Here is a 22,342-nt window from a genome sequence, read left to right on the forward strand (position 1 = left end):
GGGTGATTATGGGTGTGGGTATAGAGGCAGCTGATCTGTTGGAGTACAGGCTTCCTCCCCTCACCGCCCAGGACTCTTATTGGGAAAAGATAAGATGATATTGGCAATGGTTCTGAGCGAGTTCTATACAAATTCAAGGCCAAAGAGTTAAACGTACAATTAAGAGTACCGTTGGCAGGCTGTGTGCTTCTTTCCTATTTTTCATTTTAAAACATTGCAGACTATCTTTTTGGGAGGGGGGTGGGGTCTGGTGTGCTAGTCATTTGTTTTAGGATAAAAGTCTATAGGTTCCATTAATTAATCTTTAACAAAATAGACATTTACTGAATAATCGGCAGGATGGTCTCGACTCAGCTCAAGGCTACAGGTCCGGAGGGCTATGAGCCTCCTCTGGCTGCGTCAGCAGCCGCGGGAGGACAGAGCTGCTGTTAACAGATATTTTCAGCTGGAATAAGTCTGCTGCGTCCAACCCAACCTGGACCCAGGCCTGCTGCACGGACAAGTTCAGCACGCCTGTACCCTGTACACCGAAAGACGTCCATAAACCCATGACCTCAAGCACACACTACCTGCCTGTAGCTTCACATCTGCTATGATGTCAGTGAAGTATTAGTTTAACTGAAAAACAAGCCAGACAAACAAAATCCAATGTATTACATTTCTTTGAGAGTATATTTTCCCTTTTGACAACAAACAACTTCTCAGCAGGAATAACCTAAACGTGAATATCAGTTTGGAGAGACGTTACAGGCTCAGCATCAAGGTAACCTTCAATGGCCCGTTATTTTCTGAGGGCAATACTCTGCACTTACCTTCAACCTCCCTGACACCCTAACCCTGCAAAGGGAGGTGAGAGTGGGAACATTAGAGCGCTCCCAATCAGCGATCCCTGTCTATCAAACACTCATTTTAAAGAGCGTCGTTTCAGACACCATACCCCACAGGGTCTCACCTTGTCAAAAGCAGGGTAGACAGCACGGATTTCCGTCAACCAGCCATATGGCATGTGACCCACGGGGTACGTGGCTGTCAAGATTGCCACTGCCTGCAAGAGGAAGAGGCAGCAGTTAGCATCGGCATTTGCAGAGAGCAGCTGCAGTAGCTGCCGTTTGCCATGCGGCAGAGCAAGCTGTCTCAGGTGGGGCCACCACTGACAGATCACTCCACCCTGGGTGACAAGCATTGGTCAGCCACAGGATGTCCCAAGAGCAGGAGGGAGGGGCAGGTGCTCGCCCCACTGAGGCCCTGGGAGTGGGATGAGTGGCCTCAGGGAGAGCACCAGAGACCAGGAGGATGCCGCTTATGTTACATGAGGCCAACGGGAAGCAGGTCCAGGTCCAGGTCGCTGGCTCCAGGAGCCAAGATTTCAATGCAGGCCCAGACTCTAAAATCTGCTCTTTCTGTAGAGTCAAACCGAACCTCCTAGTCTAGCCCAATTCTGGGGTCGCAAAATGTGACTTTGAGCCCTGTGTGCTCTCTGGCTAGTCTCTGCTCAGGACCCACCTCCACGGCTCTATCCCGTCCTATACGGTGGCCGAATGGACACGTTTGTTGATGGCTTTATGTGCTCTCCTTCAGACTCAGCTCGCTTCTGATCCATTCAGCCAGGACAGGCCCATTTCGAAAGAAAACTAAAGAACTATTTCTTACAGGAAGCCAAACATGTTCTTCCATGAAAATGAGTTTCTCTTCTTATGTAAATAAAAAGGAAGGAAATGAAAAAAACTCTACATCTGCATTTTGGCAGAATTCAACTCTCTAGCCAGCTAGCAAAGGAGGAGTGCAGGTCTCATCTGTTTTAATGCACGTAACAGCCACGCCGGGAACACGAGGGAAGCCCCCAGCTGGGTGAAGACACTGCTGTGAGGAGGATTGAGGTTGGAATAGGCGAGCCTGGGGTCCAGTCTCCACTTCATCACCTACCAGCTGCGTGAAGCATGAACGCTGTCAGGCTTCCCTTTCTGTTCCTCCAACGGAACTGTGAGATTAACAATACCATCAAACACGGTTTGGGGGAAGTCAACGTAATGTGCGTAAATGCTGACACATAAGCAGACGATCAATGTATGAACTTCTGTACCCCACATGCTGCGTCTCTATGCCATTGAGGTCAACAGAGAAATGGCTCTAATATATAAGTTGCCTCGTTTGTTTTAAGGGGAAGATGAAATTCTAGCACGCAGGTGATGGGGGTCACATACTTGTTACTGGGCAACTTAAACCGCAGTATTTAAGTAAGAAAGCTGCTGTGGTCCAGAAGCCACCCAAGATGACATTCATGATTAAAAAAAAACACCAAAAATCCAGAACAAACTGAGGCAAGAGAAAGCATTCTGCTTGTGATTTATGTACTTCTCTTTCCAAGCCAACATGAGCTGCTTCCCAGGACATGGAAACTGGCAGGAGACCCTAGGCTGGAGATGAGCTGACAGCGCAGTCAAGGGCAGGGTGTAAACAGGAGGCCCTAACGAGCAGCCACCAGCCTTCCCGGAGGATCAGCAGTTCCAGAGACGAAATTAGTTCTCCAGAGGGCAGCGGAGGAGGAAACACAGGATTTGTTCATACCACACTTGGAAGATGGAAAACATGATTCAACTCTTTCTTTGGAGTAGCTGCCAGTTACCAGGTAAATTTCCTGAGCGGGGAGTGAATAAATCACGGAGCTCCTCATTCGGAGCAGGGCAGATGGCCAAAGAGCACATACAACCATGATGGGTTGGATGGTACGCGCAGGAGGGCGGAGAAGTACAGGGGAGCGCAGGTGGGTCAGAGTGGACACTTCAGCCCTTCACACGCTGGGTGTGGTCACTTCCGCTGCTGCTACCTGGCCTATTCCATCGTCTTCTGAAACTACAGTGAAGAGGCATCACGCCAACGCCATGGAACCGTGCAAAGGCCACTGTGCCCAAGTACAAAATCTGGATTCTAACACTAGCCCAGCATCTTGCTAGTGTTGTGTCTTTACTCGTGTGCCCTTGCCTTGGTTTCCTTACATGGTCACTGAGAAGACAAGTACGATGTTTTCTTCCTTACTCATAAAGATATAAAATTGCACGATTATAAGTCACTGAATGAGACCCTCGTGGCTCCCTAGTGTGAACGTGTCACATAATTTAATATCATAGAATTACTTGAACTCTCAAGATGAACTGGAAACAAATCTGTCCTCTACCACCCCTGCCCCCATTCTTCACAAGGTGACCACATCCCCAGAGACTGCCGTACCTCCGTAGCCGCAGAACTGCCACCAAGGTCCCGGGAAACAAAAAGGTTGACAATAGGCCTACTGATTCTCTGTGTAGCCAAGATGAGAGCCAAAGGCCACCAGAAGCTCAGCATTTTTCTTATTGTTGCATCTCCCTGTATCAAGAAATGGAGAATAATGTTCACTAAGCTTCAGAAATAGAACAGGAAAAACAACTCAGCGTCAAAGCCTTTGCTTTTGATGTCAATCATGAGTCAATGCGTTATACTTAAAAATAATATAAGGAAAAGCCTCTGTAGACAAGCCAAGTTGAATTAAAATAAAATGTACAGTTAAAATAAAATTAACTCAGGCAGTTGGCAGGCTACTGTGAAATCAAAACACACATTCAGCCTTGACAGATCCAAAACCACTCTTTTCCAAACAGGGCAACTCTACCCCAAGCAGAACCCAACTCCGTGGCTTGAGAAACAGGTTGGAAATTAGTTTTTGTTTAAATCATCAAGGTGACTGGCTAGAAGCCATGTCAGTAAGAGGTAACTCTTAAAGTAAAAAATTATTAGAATTTATTTTGGAATCAGCTCACAAATGTGCCTAATTATTTGGGCACTATATAAATCTACTATAGAGGTGTTTTGTTTTTTTTTCCTTTTTTTCCCCTAAGGAGATTCTTATTCTCAAAGCTGTAACAATGTTCACAAGCATCATCAAAATAAAAGCATGGTAAAAACAAAAAAGCGATCTATTAAGAATTCTACTGCAAAGACGTGTGCTATCTTTAAAGCCTGGCTTTCACTATTTAACTTTGGTTTTGATTCTTCACGAGGGTAAAAGTTACATCATGCAACCATCCAGCCGTTTTATGTCCCTTTGCTGGTGGCTGCATGTTAAAAGGTGGATCGTTACCATGAAGGCCGACTTGATGTAGTGGTTGTTCTTGTGCCGGAAATAACTGCATCGGGTTTTATCGGTGGCCTGACCTTGGATCCAGGTAAGTGGGCGATACCATTATTGTTCGACATGACGGGAGTAAGTGGTCAGAGGTGGGAGCAGCAGGTGGAGTGTGGGGTTTATTCAGTGCTACAGATTCCCATGCATACCTGCCTTACAGCTACTCACAGATGCAAACAAACCTAAATGATGTCTACTAGCTAAGGGATGAAAAGATCAGCATACACATAAATCAGACACTGTTTATACTTTGATGAAAAGGATTCTTGGGTCCTTTGTGTAAGGTTGAATCTTGCTTGTATCTTGTTCAACTTGTGAGGCCCAGGCCAGGCTCTGAGTGCAGCAAGGAGGCATCTTAGCCTGTAACTACCTTCCTTCTTTCCACTTTGGTGGCTCTTGTGTTCTCACTGAAGCTAGGTGCTGTCTTGGGTTCATGTCTGTTCCTTCTGGGTTGGTCTTATTTGCCAAATGGGATGTAAAGCTGCTCGAGGGTAGAGGCCATATTTAAAGTTTTTCTGCATTGCCCTATGGTCCCTCAATGCTCTGTTCATTCCACAGAAGGTACCTGAATGAGCGATTGTGTTTGGCCAGTACAAAAAGTAGGAACAAACCCTGGATCCCTGCTGTAAATTAAAAACAATCAAGTGTGAGTTCAAAGGTACTATGGGCCCTAAAATCTTTGTTGACTACAGAATGACTTACTTTTTAAGGAGGAAGAAGCACCATAATAAATGTGTATCTACTCCTGGGCCTCAGATTGTGTCTGAATCTTAGTGGCCAGCGGCCACTAAGGTCGCTTTCATCTCCAGAGTTCATTAGTCTTCCACCTGTCTGTCCCTGGGGCCACTCCTAGCTCCTGGCATCTTAGAGCATGTGCGTATGACCCTGATTTCTCACTTCCTCCAGGGGTGGGCTAAAGCTTTATTCCACATGACTGCACAGAGGGCTTCGGCGCGTGCTAAGGACGTACCCCCAGCTCCGGCCCGCTCCTGTCGGGGATGATGTCGTGGATGTTCCTGTAGTAGCCCAGGCACAGGGTGGCACAGCGCACAAGGGCGCCCATGTACAGGGAAAGAATCGGGATGAGCAGGGGCTCTCTGCATTCCAGGTGACTGTGAAGCAAGATGGCGACAAAAACAACCTGAGAGATGGGAGACAAGAACAAGTCAGAGGGGACGGGAGACAACCAACAGAAGCACAGCCCGATCTCTCACACCCAGATTGGGCTCATCTCTGAGCAAAACCCTCGACACTGACAAGAAAGAGAACAGGAATTGGGCTACGGCTCAGTGCCGCTGTCACAGAATTCAGGGTCAGACATTTGGGAGTCGCGATGATTTTGCTATATTCACCATGCAGAGTTTTTTAAGGCAAATGCACATCTGGTTTAGGTTATCGCTAAGAAATATCTAGAAACGTTGGCTCCCCAGACCCTAAAAGATGCAGCCAAGCTTTTCTTTCTCGAGGTTGGATACTGGGGTGTACGTATAATCCACATGTGAGGGCCTACGTTATCACACACACACACACACACACACGTGCACACACACCCAGTGGCGATCAATGACGATATACAGAAAAACAGACTTAGCATTTATAAGATGGAATTCACTAAAAATGCAGCAAAAGCACCAATATTATTATAAAACATGCTAAATAAAAATAAAAATTGCTAACTTATAAAAGTGGAAGAGGTGAAAACATAGAGTCATGATGGATGGAAATAACGTCTCTAAAGCAAATGTAACAATGCATTTAACCTCCCATCCTGCAGAAACCCAACCAGCAACCCAGCCTCCATCCAGAGTCTTCGTGGGACCCACTCAGAAGACCACAGAGGTGTCATGAATGCAAAAGCAGGGGGATGGGCGAGGAGGCATTTTCCTCAGTGACATCAACCTTAATAGCCAAATATCCATGGAATGATAGGCATGTAAAATACACCCCCACTGAGTGACCCTGTCCAAAAGACCGTACCCTGATCACTGCATTATCAAGAAATCAGGGATGGCAGGAAGGGAAAAAAGCAGCTGGGGACTAAGCAGGATTCATTCCATGAGTTTACTCCTTGCCAGAGGGGACACAGAAAAGCAGGGTGACCCAGAAAAACTCTTCTGAACAAAAGTGTCAGATACTAGAGGTGGTCTGCTTATAGCATAGGCTGACACGCGTGCCTGGGCTCCCATTCTCAAGCCCGGTAAATGAGACAGACCTGCCACCGATGCCCGTGGGGGAGTGCAGGACAGAGGCACTGCTTGGCTGCGTGGACACACCAGGCTGCCTGCAGACAGCGTGAGCGGACACAAGTTGGGGGCAGGGCTCACACCCACACGCACGGAGGATACAGCGATGGAAAGCGAGACGCCGCTGCTGCTCCCAGCGGAACAACAGCCGTGATAAATGAAGGATGTGGACACCAGCTCGGAAGCCTTGTGAAGGACCCACTGGGTTTGGAACAGAAGACTAAGAGTTTTGTGAGGGGGCGAAGATGCCCACTTCTTTCTCTAATGAATTAGAGGCCTCTAAGCTGTCCTAACAGGCAGACTCCGGCCAGTTCATCTGCAGCAAGCTTGACATCTGACATGTGCAAACCCACAGTGTAAACTGAGATGACCGTGTTTAGAGATTGAAAACGTGCTGTATGAAAAATGGACACGTGAAGACCAACCCCTCCTCTGCCAAGTCCAGGGAGCCTCCCGGGGCCGTCAGGACACCATGCGAGACCAAGGAGGAGGATCTGGACATGACGGAGGAGGCAGGTGGGGCAGAAACGGTGGTGGTGTGGAGATGACCACACAACGGCCTGAGGAGCACAGCTGGCCATATCATAGGACAGTGTGGCCTGTGGCACTCCCAAGGCCCAAATGAAGTGTCTTTAAGAGCTTGGTGCCATGTGGCTCAACACTTATTGTAGAGCTTACATCTTGGATTGTATCGTTTATCAATTTAAAATAATCCTGGGTCTTTGCATTTCAACCCAGAATTACGGTTTTTGAATCTGACAAAGCCATCAAAACCCTGTCGGATTACTTTCTGAGGGAAACGTCCAGTCTCAGTGCCGAGGGTTTTCCCAGCGAGAGCCTGCTCCTGCTGGCCCCACACCAGGTGCTGGGGCTGCCACGACACAAGACACAGTCCCAGACTCTGTCATCTTGGAGCTGACAGCGATGCCAGCAAAATCCAATGACAAACTGTGACAAGGCCTGTGGAGGAAAGAGGACGGCGACTGTGAGAGCCCAGGCTGTGGAATGAGGGAGGGTGTCCCACGTGGAGTGAGTCTGAGCCGAGACCTACAGCCTTGGCAGGCATGGCCAGAGTTGGTGGTAGGTGGGGAGATCTGAGGCAGAGGGATCCTGGCAAATACCCCCAGAGGGAGGGGCTCAGCCACACCCAGGCCCTGAAAGGAGTACGGCTGGAGGGCAGAAAGCGAGGGACGAGAGGAGAGCACCCTGCAGGCCACCGTCAGGATTTTGGCTTTTATCTCAGGAACACAGGGAAGCCAGAGTGGGGAAGGATGGAGGTGAGTTAGGAGGCATCTCAAGTCGTGTAGGTGGGAGGGGGTTTCCTTAGACCAGGGCAAGTGCAGCCAAGATGGGAAGAAGAGGTGGATAAAAAACAAATCTCTAGGAGTAAATCCAAAAGGCCGGTGATGACGAGGGATGCTCCTAGGGTGGTCCTCAGGTTTCTGAGCAGATGGCAATGCCATTAATTTGCACAAAAGCAAAATGCTTGATACAGAAGATAAGGATTCAAGCTTAGGGTGCCTTTGAAGAACCTAAGTGGAAACATCTCAGAGACATTTCGATACCCTGTCTAAAGCTCACAGGAGAAGGCTTGGCTACAGATATTTATTTGGGGATCATAAATCACGTTATAGATGGTATAAATCTAGGGTATGAAGTAAATCCTTCATGAATAGAAGTCAGTCTAACCTCCTCCTCTATGAAGAAATCATTCTCCCAAATCCATGATTGTAGGAATTCTGTCTAATTTACAGATTATAGGAATTAAATCTAATTTTCTGCTGAAATTTTTCATGAGGTAGCTGTGGTGGAAGAAAAAAGAAAAGCAAATGGAAAACCAGGGCTGGAGCCAGCCCCCAGGGAACTGGACTCCACCAGCAGTGCAGTGCACTTCTCAGACAGTGCTTGACTTCCTGGTTCTTTTTAAATGTGGGGAAACGATGCGTGAATGGCAGCCTTGCGTGGCAACAACATGAGAAACAACATTTAAGACTCATTCCTAAGAGCTCTCTCTAGAACCAAGTGACAGGCCATGGACTGTTGGGCCACACAGAGGGCCAAGTGTCTACCCAGCCAAGTGCACAGCGACCCTATGACCACCCCAAAAGGTACTAGCTGTGACTTTAGTCATTCCACATGCAACCTCTTTAAAAATACAGGTCAAAACCTCTGATACTACATTTAATTTCCGAAAACCCTCATTCTAGCAAGAGTAGACAGACTTGTGTTACAAGGGTACAAACATTTCTTGACATCCACATTTGACGTGAGTCATGTAGGAACACACCACAGAGTGAGTGAAGGTCCAGGAGGCACTGGTGCGTTCTATCACGCCCCGGAAGGGGCTGCAAGCACTCTGACTGACACACGGACCGTATTTACCTGAGCTATGACGTCCGAGATGGAGGCACAACCCACCAGGAAGCTGTACTTGTGCTTTAAGAGGATGCCAGCATGGGTCCACGCCTGCCGGAAGGAAAGGAATTTCGCATGAGATACATCTGCAGGACTGTATTATTTCTGGTCATTGTGATTTACTGAGCCTTCCTGAAATACACGTTATACCCCCCAAAACCTTTGTAACAGGCACAGGTTCGATAAATCTTTGGTTGGTAAAATGACCGTAATTTGGCCAGGTGGCGAGATCCACATTAGATTTTTCCGTGGCATCAGTGACTGCACAGTATTTATTGCGTAGCAGTCAATGCAGACTGGTGGCCCAGTTAGGTTCAGCCTGGCAGGAAAATGGGGTGAAAACCAAGAGTGGAGGAAACTGGTCTCTCTCAGAGCAGTGGGAGTCATAAAGCCAGCATTCTCTGTGGACGAAGCATGTTATAATGAGGGCCCTAATTTGGTTCTGAGTCACTCCCCTCATTACAGGTTCTCACTGACTGATTAGGGTTCCACTGTTTCCTTCTCTTCAAGTTTGGGCAGGATCTGATCTGACACTTTGCGCCTTTCAGGGAAATTAAGACGAAGGTCCTTTAAGAGGAGCAGACGATGAAAAGCCAGGGGACGGCAGGTTTAGAGGTTTGATGTTCACGATGGGACCTGTTTAAGGACCATCCTAAGCTGTAAAGGCCAATCTGAACTGACGCAGAAATAAAATTTCATCGGAGATACACAGGTCTGTGTCAAGACTTTACATAGCAGCTGCGACATCTCCTTCCCTCCTTGGCTTATAGGTTCCAAGGTGCCAAATGTAAAAAGAAATGCAAACTATAGATAACATTTGCAAATAGCAATTTCTGGGCTATCTTTGTTGACCAAAAGCCACCTGGATAAGCTTTGTGGTTTTCAAATATTATCTCTCCAACCAATATAACAGGGCATGCTGCAGGTGAATGTGTGTGTGAGTGTGTGTATGTGTGTGTGTGTGTGTGTTTGGGGAGATGTCCTGCTCTTTGTAAATGTTCATTATTTTCTTTTTTTATTAGCAGTCTCTTACTTGTGGGGTCTTTGGGGGAACTGGTAGATGAAATGTGGAAGAAAAGGGTGCTCATTACACATGTTCTGGTGTTATGCTGAGTTTTAGAAACTCTCTCATGGCAAATAAATACAGCTGAGGGGACATGGGATACAAGGCACTTGAGAGTCTGGGATTCACTGTACTAATAGTTCACAATTCCCTGAATTCACTGTACGATGGTAATTCTTGTGTGTTGACAATACAGGCAAGTGGGCTGGCTCTAGAGCAATACCATGGACTCTGCCTAGTAGGCAGTTAGGCTTTTCCTCTCCTAGGATGTGAAAAACGTTACTCCATTCAGTTCCCTAACTGATATGAAAGCACTGTGGTGCCATTCGTAAGCCAGCATGGACACCTCGGGGAGTCGTTCTGTAGACTCCAATCCTTTTGCCTTTCTCTTTTCTGGGTGTCTGTCAACTACCAGAGTGATTACACCTGGCGATAAGACAATCCAGGTATAAGTGTTCTGATGGCCAGATTCTCCGCCTAAAGTGATGTCACCACACTCGAGAATCAGAACGTTCGCATCAAAGCTGAGTTTAATACTTAAGGCTACCCTGCAAATGGGTTGGGTAGCTGTCAGAGAGCCCCTGAGAACATGTCAATCTAACTACAGGCAAACTAAGACTTCTGATAACATTTGAGAAGGTGGGCCATGCGTCCTTTTACTTCGCCTCATTCCTCCGTGGATTTGGGGCTGCTGCCTCATCCCAATATGGACGCCCACTTACCTCACGTGTCTACTGTATGCAGAACTTGAGGTAGGAGTGATAAAAAACTGCAGATTCACATATTTTTAAGTCTCCTTCCTTCCAAGGATAATTTAAAATGAAGCCCAAAGAAAGGACTTATTTTCCAGCCTTGGACATGACCGGAAATACTTATTTTGGTAAGTCTTCTGTGTCTATAACACAGATGAATAGAAAAAAAAAATAGCATTCTCTGAGAACTCTTTGGTATCAAAGAATTTAATCTGTGGAAGTGAGCTGCCCTTAGCTAATAACCAGGTAAAGCTGGTTATTAAAGCAATGAAATCCTATCAGTGTATTCAAGAGATTCTTATTCTAAAAAGCTTTGGGTGTTTATACCACCCAAGTGGCAAGTTTAGCAGAAAGCTATCCTGATCCCTTGATCCTGAATATATCAGAAAAGAACTACACATTTGAATCAATTTTTTCTAATAGTCTCTCTTGCTGCCTGCCAGAACTTATAGCGAATATAGACAATTCTCATAAAATAAACTGACACGTTGGACTGGTTAAAACTCAATGGTCAACTGGAACCCTTCTGACTGCTGGATGTGAAATGGTGAAGCCATTATGGAAATCAGTATAGTGGTTTCTCAAAAAGTTAAAAAGAGAATTACTATATGACCCAGCAATTCCACTTCTGGGTATGTGCCCAAAAGAATTGAAACAGAACTCAAAGAGATAGTTGTATACCCAATAGTTGACAGCAATATTACAATAGCCAAAAGATGGCACCCAAATGTCCACTGCTGGAAGAATGGAGAAACAAAATGTGATATATACATGCAATGGAATATTATTCAGCCTTAAAAAGGAGACATTTTGACACATACTACAACATGGATGAGCCCTGAAGACATTATACGAAGTGAAATAAGGCAGTCACAAAAAGACAAATACTGCTGTGATTCCACTCCTAATAAGTACCTCAAGTAGTTAAATTCAGAGACAGAAAGGAGAAGGGTGGTTGCCAGGGGCTGGGGGAGGGGGTAGGGAGTTAGTGTGTAATGAGGACCGAGTTTCAGTTTCACAAGATGAAAAGAGTTCTCTGAACATTCTCAATAATGTGAATGTACTTCACGCCATTGAACTGTATACGTAAAAAATTGTTAAGATGGTAAAGTTTATGTTATGCATATTTTAACACAAACAAAAAGCCAGCAGTCTTCTCTACTCACCATTGCATCCATGAAAGGGAAGGCAGCAAGATACAGGAAGGCCCTTCTCGTTTTGCTCCCCACCGACTCGTCCACATGGTGTAGTTTGTTGATAATGTAGTAGCCTAAGTCACTATAAGCTGTAAAGATCAAAAAACATATATGGTGACATTTAGAAAAAGTCATCTCTATGCCTTTTCTCTCAAAAATTTGAAAACAATTTTAAACATAATATTTGTGGGGTTTTTTTGTAGAAAACTAAGAAAATTTAGATGAGTCAAAAGAAGAAAATCATCTACAATCTCATCCCTCTACCCAGAGGGGAGGTCACGGTGAACACTCTGGGCTCCAATCGCCCAGTTCTTTTATGGGGGTGTGTGGGGTGCATGTGTGTTTTAACAGAAAAATAGGATCATACTGTATAGATGAGGTCTGACAATGAACTTTGTTAAAACGATGTTGCTAACCTTTTTTTGATATCAGAAGGATTATTCATTATGAATTTGTACCAACTGTTTGTCCAAACAGGTAACCAAGTTTATTATTTGGAAGTGCTGAAAAGCCTGCATGAAAAAGATGAAAATGGTCTGAACTTTTCACTAACAATTCGTGGCTCTTGCATCATGACAATGCACCAGCTCACACACACAGCACTGTCTGTGAGGGTATTTTTAGCTAGTAAATAAATAACTGCATTGGAACACCCTCCCTACTCACCTCATCTGGCCCCCAATGACTTCTTTCTTTACCCAAAGAGAAGGGAAATATTGAAAGGAAGACATTTTGATGACATTTAGGACATCAAAGATAATACAACGACAACTCTGATGGCCATTCCAGAAAAAAGAGTTCCAAAATTGCTTTGAAGGGTGCACTTGGCGCTGGCATCAGTGCATAACTTCCCAAGGGGAGCACTTCGAAGGTGACCATAGTGATATTCAGCAATGAGGTGTGTAGCCCTTTTCCAGGATGAGTTCGCGAACTTGTCAGACCTCGTATACTCTTTTGAAAACTATGAAACCTTTCTATGACCTGTTTCTACACTTTAATGGTTGCACTAGATTTCTTTTTGTAGTTTCATTTAGTATCATTTTAATGTCCTATTAGTGTACATTTAGGTGGCTTCCATTATTTTGGTATTCTAAAACAAGGCTTGATGGATAGCTTTGACGCTAAATGCTTACACATATTTTTAATTATTTACTAAGAGAAAATTCCTAGATGTTACCATGCCTTTTCAGTAAAAAGTTTAAAGCTAGCTTTTCACCACTTGCCATTCTTTGTGTTTCATTTTTGGGGTAGAGGGTGGCAACTCTGGGTATAGCCCTACCCTTTGGAAAAAGGATCTCTTTGAAGTGCTTTTGAAGTCCCTCCTACATCAGGATTTGTGATCAGAGTGTGACTGGAACCTAGTGGGCACTTAACCAATATGAGCTGAATGAATGCCAACGTGCCAAACAGATGTAAAGAAAGAAAGCGAACGGACTTCCTAATGTATTAGCGAGGCATTCCGACAGATATTAGCAGAGATGAAATAAAATACTAAGTTTTTTCTACCTCATTAATCCATATTTAGACTGTACAGGAAAATAACCCTCTATGTGTTTTTTATTATGTTTTACAGAGTACTTGAATTAGCAGTGTTCCTGCTGCTTTCCTTCTTTTATCAACATGAATGTTAATGTACGTGACAACTGTAGAAGCTGCTTTGAAATCAGAGAGGAGATAGAATGCAGTGTGAGTTTCACTTTATGACAAATAATAAGAATCCCTCCCCCCATTTCGAAGCTTGGGGAACAACTTATTACCACTTTAACTGGTAAAAAGAAATGACCATCCGTCCTCTGTCAGGATTAGTCTTGAACTATGGGAGGCCCTTGGCATGATATCAGGGACATTTAAATGCACAGATGGGAATCTCACTGGGGGCAGAGGTGCAAGAAAGTGATTTCAAGGGGAAGGAGGCAGGAAGGACTAAGGTGTGCAGAGAACAAGGGGAATGGGAGAGGCAAATGCAGGAAGAGAGGGCCAAGCCCTCCAAGGAGGGGCAGAGGGAAAACAATAAGGTGAGCTGCCAGGTAAGCAAAGATGTCAGGTGTGGAGTGAAGTGGGGCCAGCAGAACCATTGAGGCACCAAGAAGATACATCCAGGAGGGAGGGTGTCACCCGACAGAAAGAGGAAAGACCTGGGGCGGTGGGATTAGTTATGGCAATGACCAAGGTAGAAAGGAGGCAGCTGTGATGTTCCTATTTGGATCAGAAGGCACACAGGTGAAAGGGAAGTAGAGAAGGCCCCACCTGAGGCATTCAGACCTGAGATAAGCTGACAGAACCTGAAAGCCAGAACAAAGATGTTACTTTCTCGTACAAATGGTCTACTTTAGGTGCTGAACCTTGGAAATTTTGTTTCAAAGTTTATTGCTGCTGCTGTTTATTTGTGCATCTGTTTTCACTCACTCAGGAAATGTTCACCGTGCTGGGACTTGCAAGGAGACGATCGCCATCCTGCCCACACGAGTGCCGGACGCTGGCAGAGGCTGCCGGCCACGGTAACGGCAGCCATGCGGGGCGAGCAGAGCAGTGCAACGCCATGTGCAAGAGCCCAGGGCCGGCTATGAATAGCTCATGAGCTAATATTCCCTGGTAAAGGTTAGAGTTGATATAAGATGCCAGCCGAGTGGACTTGACTGTATAACCAAAGCTGGGGTCCACAAAACTGGTGAAAGGCTGAACTCAAGAGGGTGGTATCATGGGTTGAGCTGGGTCTCCTCAAAATTCCTACGTAAAATCCTAGTCTCCAGCCCTCAGAATGTGACCAAATCTGATTTGGCAACAGGGTCATTTCAGAGGTGATTAGGTATGATGAGGTGACACTGGAGTAGAGTGGCTCCCAATCCATTATGACTGCTGTCCTTCAAGTTTGGACGGAGATAAATGTGCACAGGGTCACGCCACGTGAACCTGAAGGCAGCGAGCGAGGTGGTGCCTGCACAAACCAAGATGCCAGCAAACCACCTGAAGCTGGGGGAGAGGCCTGGGCCATTCTCCCTCATGGGACATTCTCCCTCATGGCCTGAGAAGGTACCAGCCCTGCTGACACCTTGATCTTCCAGCCTCCAGAACTGAGACAACAAATGTCTGTAGTCTGAGCTCCCCAGTCTGTGATAGTTTGTTAGGAGAGCCCTAGCAAACTCATTGTCATGCGGGAGACCCTGCTCGCTGCGCCATTTGTCGTGCAGGGTATCATGCAGAGTCTCTGTTCCCGCTCCCCACACAAGAACGCAGGATATGGTGAGGTCAGAAAGGAACACCCACGGAGCCATAGGTAGGGGAGTCATACCACTATATTCTCTCTGGCGGCACTATACTCTCACTGGAGGCTGGATCCACACTGTCCGCAAACTGCCATCCACACTTGCCAGCCCAGCCGCCATCTTCTTGCTAGCCCCATTCTTCCTCCTCCCTTCTAGTGTAACCACAGCAGTTATATTAGTGGCCAATGGCTCACTGGTTACAGCTGACGGCCAACTAGCCACAGCTGATGGCCATGCAATCACAGTTGATGGCCATTTACTACCTGAGCCAGCACCTGTCTATGTGAGGCTGAGAGCCTGGAAACTACTTTCTGGGGCTCTGCCCCCACACTCATATAGGAGGCTTCTGAGAAACAGAGAGAATTATTTTCCCATGAGGCTCTGGGACAGCGGCAAGAAAGATAGGACATGTGAGTTTGAGCCGTTGAAAGCAGAGCACACAGTTTGCTTACGTTGCCGGGGACGGCAGAGGTCAATATAAATAAGCTTTTCTATACTCTATAAATATACCTACATATGTCAGAATGTTTTCACTAAAATATCACAAACGGTGCTTTTCGGCAGAGTAATGAAGGGTAAACTTTTAAAGTTTAACAGGGTCTGAAGGACTGACTTATGGGTGATGAGCCCAGCCCAGCTTTCTGACTCTGCCAGGATGTGTCCCCGGCCCTGTTTATTTCAGCCTGCAGCTCATGCTGGGCTCTTCTGGGGTCCTCAGGTTCCCAGGTACTAGAGGCCCAAGGCTACCTTTGCTTCTCTTTCCTTCTTTTCCTCTTTCAGGTACCAGAAAAATTCAGAGGCCGAGAAAAGCTTTTTCTTCTTATTTTTTTTTCCTTCCTTCCTTCTACTCCTCCCCTACAGGGCAGAAGAAGAGTCTGATTATAACTACAAAGATTGTTTCTACCCTGTGAGCTGGGAAAATAAAATCCCAACAGCGGGTATTCACCCTGTCTCCCTGCCCTCCCATCCTGTGCCCTCCAGCTCTTTCTAGCTGTTGGCTGGGGGTAATTTGTTTAAAGTGCTTTGCATAGAGTCCATAATTACCAGTCTAGCTGCCTTAGTAACGTTTAGTAACCTTCAACTTCTATAAACTGCCTTACCAAGATTGTTCTGAAAAAGCTCGTATTCCTTATGAAGGGCAGAACATGAAAAAGAAAAATTAAACAAGGTTTTTGACCAGATGTAAATAGCTATCCTACGTGGCCGCAGTAAGAGGCTGATGACCTATTTACAGGTCTACAGCTCTGACCCCACCCAAACAAGGAGGAACCGAATCCCTTGCTCCTCTGACCTCAGGCCTCCAGGGTGACGGACCCTTTCCAGAACTAGTGGTTCTGAAGCTTGTTCATCCAGTAAGTCATTAGCACGTGTCGCAAAATGCCATGAAATACTAACACTAACGAAAACAAGTCTATATGGCTGTATTTTCCCATGGGAATCCAGGAGAAAACCCTCCTCCCATTTTAATAACAGGATAATACATGTATTTCCAAGAGGCAAATGTAAGAACCCTTAGTCTAACTGAAATTGCCAAGTTCCCCTGCTTAAAAGTCTCACTATTGATTGGCCCACTCTGTTCGGTTTATTAGGCTTTTCACTGGGATGGGTAACTTCACCCCTGTGTTTCTAATGTATCATTTCCAAAGTGTGTGGGTTTGTATGGCTGATATTTAAATCACTTCAATACAAATGATTGAATGACTTACACAGGCCAGGCACTGTGCCAACTAACCCAGCACAGGTGAGGAGGCTGGTTACCTGCACGAGGGCTGGGGCACAGACATATGAGATGCTCACCTATAATCTGCTCTGTGCAACATTCATCTGGAGGGTACGGGGCTTGGAGGTACAAACATTGCCCAGGATTGGGAAAGAGATCATAAACCCATGCCCAAAGTAAGAAAAGTAAATGTGAAATCAACACCAGGACACAAGTTCTATCTCATTGGTATCAAGATCTGGTAGAGCAGGGTTTGTAATGATTTACTGTGTAATATACCTCCTTTTCTCTAGAAAGCATGCCTTAGTCATGTCTGAATCCCCAGGAGCTAGCCCAGTGTTTGACACATAGAAGGGGTTCAGTATATGTTGACTGAATAATTGGTAGAGTGATGCCCCCAATTCTTCTTCCTTACATTCTCACTCTGCATTGTGATGTTGTAGCTCCTCCTGTCAAAATTTGGGGTCTAATTCCCTACGCCTGAGGAACCTGGGCCAGCCTGTGATTTGTCTTGGCCAGGAGTGTGTCGTGGCAGTGATGGCGTGCCACTTCTGACTCTTGTCCCATTCCTCTCACTTGGAGTACTGCCACAGCCATCTAAACAAGTCCAGGTGACACCAGTGGAGGATGAGAGACTATGTGGAAGAGAGAGCCAGCACACACCATCTAGAGCAGCCTAGAGTCAGCTGATGCCCCGCGCCTCCCCCAGGGAGCCCACCAAGATCCGCAGAGCCTCCTCCTGACTGTCAGGTGACCACAGAGGCATGAGCACAGCCTCTTCCAAAAGAACCGCCCAGCGACCCATGGTCTGGTGAGCAAGAATAAATGCTCGTGTTTTGAGTCACTGAGTCTAGGGGTGGTTTGTTACATAGCGATAAATTGTGAGACTACATTGAAACTGCATGTTCATTCCTAGGACCCTTGTTAGTTTAAACTACAGCAAATTGTATGAATTCACCCTTTGCGGGCTGCTTTATAATCCATGAATAACGGAAAACTCTGTTGACAAGGGAAGACTGACAAATAGAACTACTCTAAAAATTACTTCAGTTGCACAAGTGTTGTTCCTCTGAGCTCTGCTGACTGTCCAGGCTGCTCTGGAACACGAAAGAAGACATACAGGTCACTGTTGGGAGTAAATGTGTAAAGAAATTAAAGAAAAAAGTCCACAGCAGTGGTTTGCACATCTATATCAATTAGGGGTCAGGCCATACTAATTTCAAGCGGTGAAATTAACTTGCACCCAAATGAAATCAAATGCAAGGTCAGCAAGTTTCCCTCTTTTATAGACTGAGAGAGAAAGGACACCACCTGTACCTAGATGAGTGGCCTAAATTAAGGTCTGGTGGTGCCTTGCAATTTTTTAAAAAAATGGTCTCATAGATGAGTTCATGTGAAGACTAGTGGCTACAAGTTAGCTTCAAAAGGGAGACTTATTGGCAGGTTCCAACAAAGGCCAAGAACAAAAAGGCCAAGAACTAAAACCCCAAAGGCTCCTGCAATTTGGGCATCTAGAGCTAGGCAATGGGCGTGCACAGATGAGACGTGAACTTCTGGGCCAGTGGATCTTCTAATCTGCACGTCTGTCAGTCCAACACAATTCCAGGTGTCTTCTCATTTGGCTCACTGCATAAGGTTTTGTGGTGGGGGGCTGTTGGGTACATTTCTCTGGAGCCATCTTTCCCTCACAATCTCCACCCTGCATCCCTGGGGAAGTGTCTGTGTGGTCAGTGGGATCCGCTCCAGCCACGTCTGGGGAAACCCACAACCTGTGCAAATCTCTCAAGGAGAGAACGCCTGGCTCATGGTGGGGCCCAAAAAGAAAAAGAAAAGCATCAGAGGACACGAGTATGAAACACAAGGAAGAAAAATTCTTCATCTATAGCAAATGTAATGAAAAGGACCTAGGAGAAGGTTCTATCCTTTGTTGGGGCAAACACAGTAATAGAGCTTTTGGTGCTCTTTGGCCTGAGCCTGTCTCTAAAGTCCTCTTGTGACCCGTTCACTGATGACCACAGATGACACCAGGTGAGTGAAGGTAAGGAGCTATGTCTGAAACTGGTTTTTCAAATACGGAGATGCTCACATTTGAAACCCCTTCTACGTGAAGAAGATCGTCCAGTGATTGGTAGATTATTAGTAGATACTGAAAGTATGAAGTGTCGAAGTTCATCCAGATTGGGGGAAAAGAAATCGAAAATAGAGAATATCATGCTGGGAACTAGGACTTCTCCAATGCCTGGAAAGCATCATGTAATAATACACAATCTTTGAGAAAAAAAAAAAATCTCAGAGTACCTAACCAAGGCATTAGTTAGTAAGCAGGAAGAATATGCAGAATGATAAAATGCATCTAACTTTACTAAATATTAAAAATGTCTTTAGAGACCATGAGGTTATAAAGAAGGAAATAAGCAGATATATAGATCTTTCTTAATTTAGAGCACTAGCTAAAGCTGTATTAAACATACTTCCATGAATGCTAGAATAAATCTGCCTTATTCAATATGGTTGTCCCAGACATGTCACAAAAAATGCCTACTGGTGTCAAAGGACGTCCAAGTTCTCAGATACAGCCTAGGGCCCACTGTAAAATGCCCTCCCTGCCCATTTCCTCTTTCTGTTTTGCACTTCCCTGATCCCCTTCCCTTTCTCTCTGTGTTGTTTGTGTTGTCTACTGAGTTCTCAGCCTCCACACTTCCTTCATCTGGAAACCTGCCCTGACCCTAACACAGGATAACCTCTCACATTCAACACTGAATTCTTTCTTGCTTTATTTCTCCCCAATTCACAAGTGCAAGGTGACTGTGTGCTTCCCACATCTTTTTCTCATCAAGGGCTCCTTCTCTTCCGTTTTCTCACTGTTGCTCTGCATTCTCAAGCCCAGGAGTAGTTTTTAACTCCCCCCACTTTGACTTTGGTTTACTTTTACCATCTCTCAAATCCTCTCGGTGGCTGCAAACAGCTTTTGACAGTGCTCTTCCAGAAATTGGTGCTGGAAACACACACTTCCCATCAACTACATCTACCTGACAAAAAGGGGTATTTCTGGTCACCATTTCTTTTGTACCTATCTCACCGCTATTCACAACTTTTGATCAATAGGACCTGGAATGACATATATGTCTTGTTCATACTATCTGTTCATACTATCTGTTGCACTTGTTCATACTATCTGTTCAACAAATACTTTTGTTGGACCACCAATAGGACAGATAGAGACTGGATCATCTTAAAAGGGAGTCAAACAAAGGGCAATTCTTACCGTCACTCTTTTAGTCAAAGCGCCCAATGTTCAAAGATCAGCTATCTCAATACTAGTGGTTAACACTCATATTAATAACATCATAAGGGAAAATGGATGAATTTTATCAGTGTTTGAGAATATCTGAAAAAGAGAACTATATTTGTTCAACGTACAGAAGGCATCATGCTGGGAAAAGTAACTCATATCATAGAGAATAAAATTAATGAAAGGTTCAGTAGGAAACAAAGCAAAAAGAAAGCAAGAAGAGTTGGCCATTAAACTGAAAAAATGCAGAACGCTGGGATGGTGTTAAAACTACAAGCCATGCAATAGGCAAGAAGAGTCACCATTTGGAATTTTACATGGCGATAGCAAAATATTAATTTAGAGCACGGGGCCCAATTCTCCACTCCCTCTTGTATCAAAGATAAGGGAAAAATTAGAGTTGTGCGGAAATACAACTCAGGCTTTCAGAGCCAGTTAAGAGACAACCCACTCCATGAGTCCTTTCAGAATCAACCCGTAAGAGAAAGAATCTTTTCCTCTTCTATGCTCTCACAGGTCCTTATGTAAATGCCATTGAAAAGTTGGAAGATCTTCATTAAAAAAATAAACTCATTAAGGTGATGGGGAAATAGCACCTAAGAAGGAATTAAGGCAGTTAGGCTAGTTTCACCTGAACAAAAGAATATAGAGGAATTAAGCTTCCAGCCTGAACTCCTCTGGCTCATATTTCCACTCTGAGTTCAGCGTGGTGAACTTGTGATATACAGCTTCTTATGGTTTCTGCAGGCCCCTCAGGAGCTGTGCATGGATGGAATACATATTCATCTCAATATCAGTCTAAGTAAATATCATTAGGAAGGCAGCCTCGGAGCACACATGGCTTCTCAAGTCAGATATATTTGGAATATTTGCCGTTTTGTTTTATCTATGTCACTGTTTGCCTGTCACAGGCATAGTTATCCAAGAGGTGACTATTATAGTAGACATGTAGGTAGTTGTTTTCAGCCTTACTAAGATGTGAAAATGGGTTCAAGTGTCTAGGGTAGGTGACATACCTAGTAGAATTCTACCCAAAGTAGAATCTGAATGGGTGATGTTTCATGATGGTAGAAAAACAGGAAAAGGTCTGGGATGGTGATGGACCACGTGGAGCCTCTGGTCAAGCTAATGGGAAGAAAAGGATGGGCAGGACCCAGGTAGAGGAAAGCTAACAGGATTACCGAAAAAAGAGGAGGCAGGAAAGTGAGCAAAGATGGCTGATGCAGCAGACAGCAGAAGGCAAGCGTGATGAAAGATTTAGGTAGAAAACTGAAATGAAGCCAACAAACGGGAAGAAGGCACATCATTAAAATCTGAGTCTTACGTGTCCAAAAGTAATTGATACACGCTTTCTCAAGCAATTATAGAAAACATCTGTTTGGTGGAAAGAAAAAAGCTATCATTGTAAAAATATTAAGTGATAAAAACAATTGTGGAATATAGGTGGGATATAGAACCATTTTGGTTCAAATTTAAGATTTTTATTGAATTTAATATTGAAAATCTTAGGTTTAATTTGGAAATGGCACTGATATTTATCTCAATGATAATCTTTCTCACAAGTTTCAATAACATAGGACACTCAGTTTTTCTCTTCCGTATTTACTGACAGTTTAGTAATAAGCTATTAGTCCCAAAGTCATATTCAACCGTGACTAAGACAGGGAGGGTTCAGTTTATTTAAAAATCCAAATAAAAAGACTAGTAGCAAAAGGGAACTAATTTACCTGTTTAGACAAAAAATGATGTAGACTTATTCATTTCATGTATGGGATACTCTCAAATCTACGTGTCATCCTTGAAAATGGTCCAGATCAAATCCAGCTACAGAAGTTTTCTTCAAAACTCAGTTTACAAGTTAATATTTAGGACATAAATTGGGGAGAAGAAAGGAATCGTCTCTCAACCCCACACCCTGATGCTCCGAGCCCCAGTTAAATGACGAATCAATGGGGTTTGGCTGAACAGGTGGTCCAGGAGTAGCACCCTCCCTTTCACTTTATACTTAGCACCAAATTCTATGCCACATTCAAAAGGTAAACCATAACGGCCTCACCCCATTCACTTTCAGATTCAGTTATACAAGTAAACATTAGCTGCCATCTGAATACTCCATAAATGGCTTCAGTTTATCAGCTGGCTCCTTTATTCAACACCGACATTCATGTCTCTCATACACCCTGTGCCAATTTTAAGGTCCACAATGGCCTTATGAAGTGTCAGTCACAGGTTTTGTGCAACT

At 44.8% G+C, this 22,342-nt stretch overlaps 1 protein-coding gene across 1 annotated transcript in view; it reads right to left on the reverse strand.

The window, feature by feature from the left end:
- Positions 1-22,342, reverse strand: part of ANKH (ANKH inorganic pyrophosphate transport regulator) — a 125,904-nt gene that overhangs the window by 28,021 nt on the left and 75,541 nt on the right. Inside the window, exons 3-7 of the mRNA XM_019753533.3 lie at positions 11,796-11,914; positions 8,782-8,865; positions 5,127-5,297; positions 3,226-3,360; positions 953-1,045 (exon numbers count right to left, since the gene is read on the reverse strand). Of these exons, the coding sequence (XP_019609092.1) occupies positions 953-1,045; positions 3,226-3,360; positions 5,127-5,297; positions 8,782-8,865; positions 11,796-11,914 (602 nt within the window). The remainder of the gene's footprint in view (positions 1-952; positions 1,046-3,225; positions 3,361-5,126; positions 5,298-8,781; positions 8,866-11,795; positions 11,915-22,342) is intronic.

Source organism: Rhinolophus sinicus, chromosome 3 (genome assembly GCF_057876585.1).
Source record: "Rhinolophus sinicus isolate RSI-liver-muscle chromosome 3, RSI-T2T, whole genome shotgun sequence".
NCBI lineage: Eukaryota > Metazoa > Chordata > Mammalia > Chiroptera > Rhinolophidae > Rhinolophus > Rhinolophus sinicus.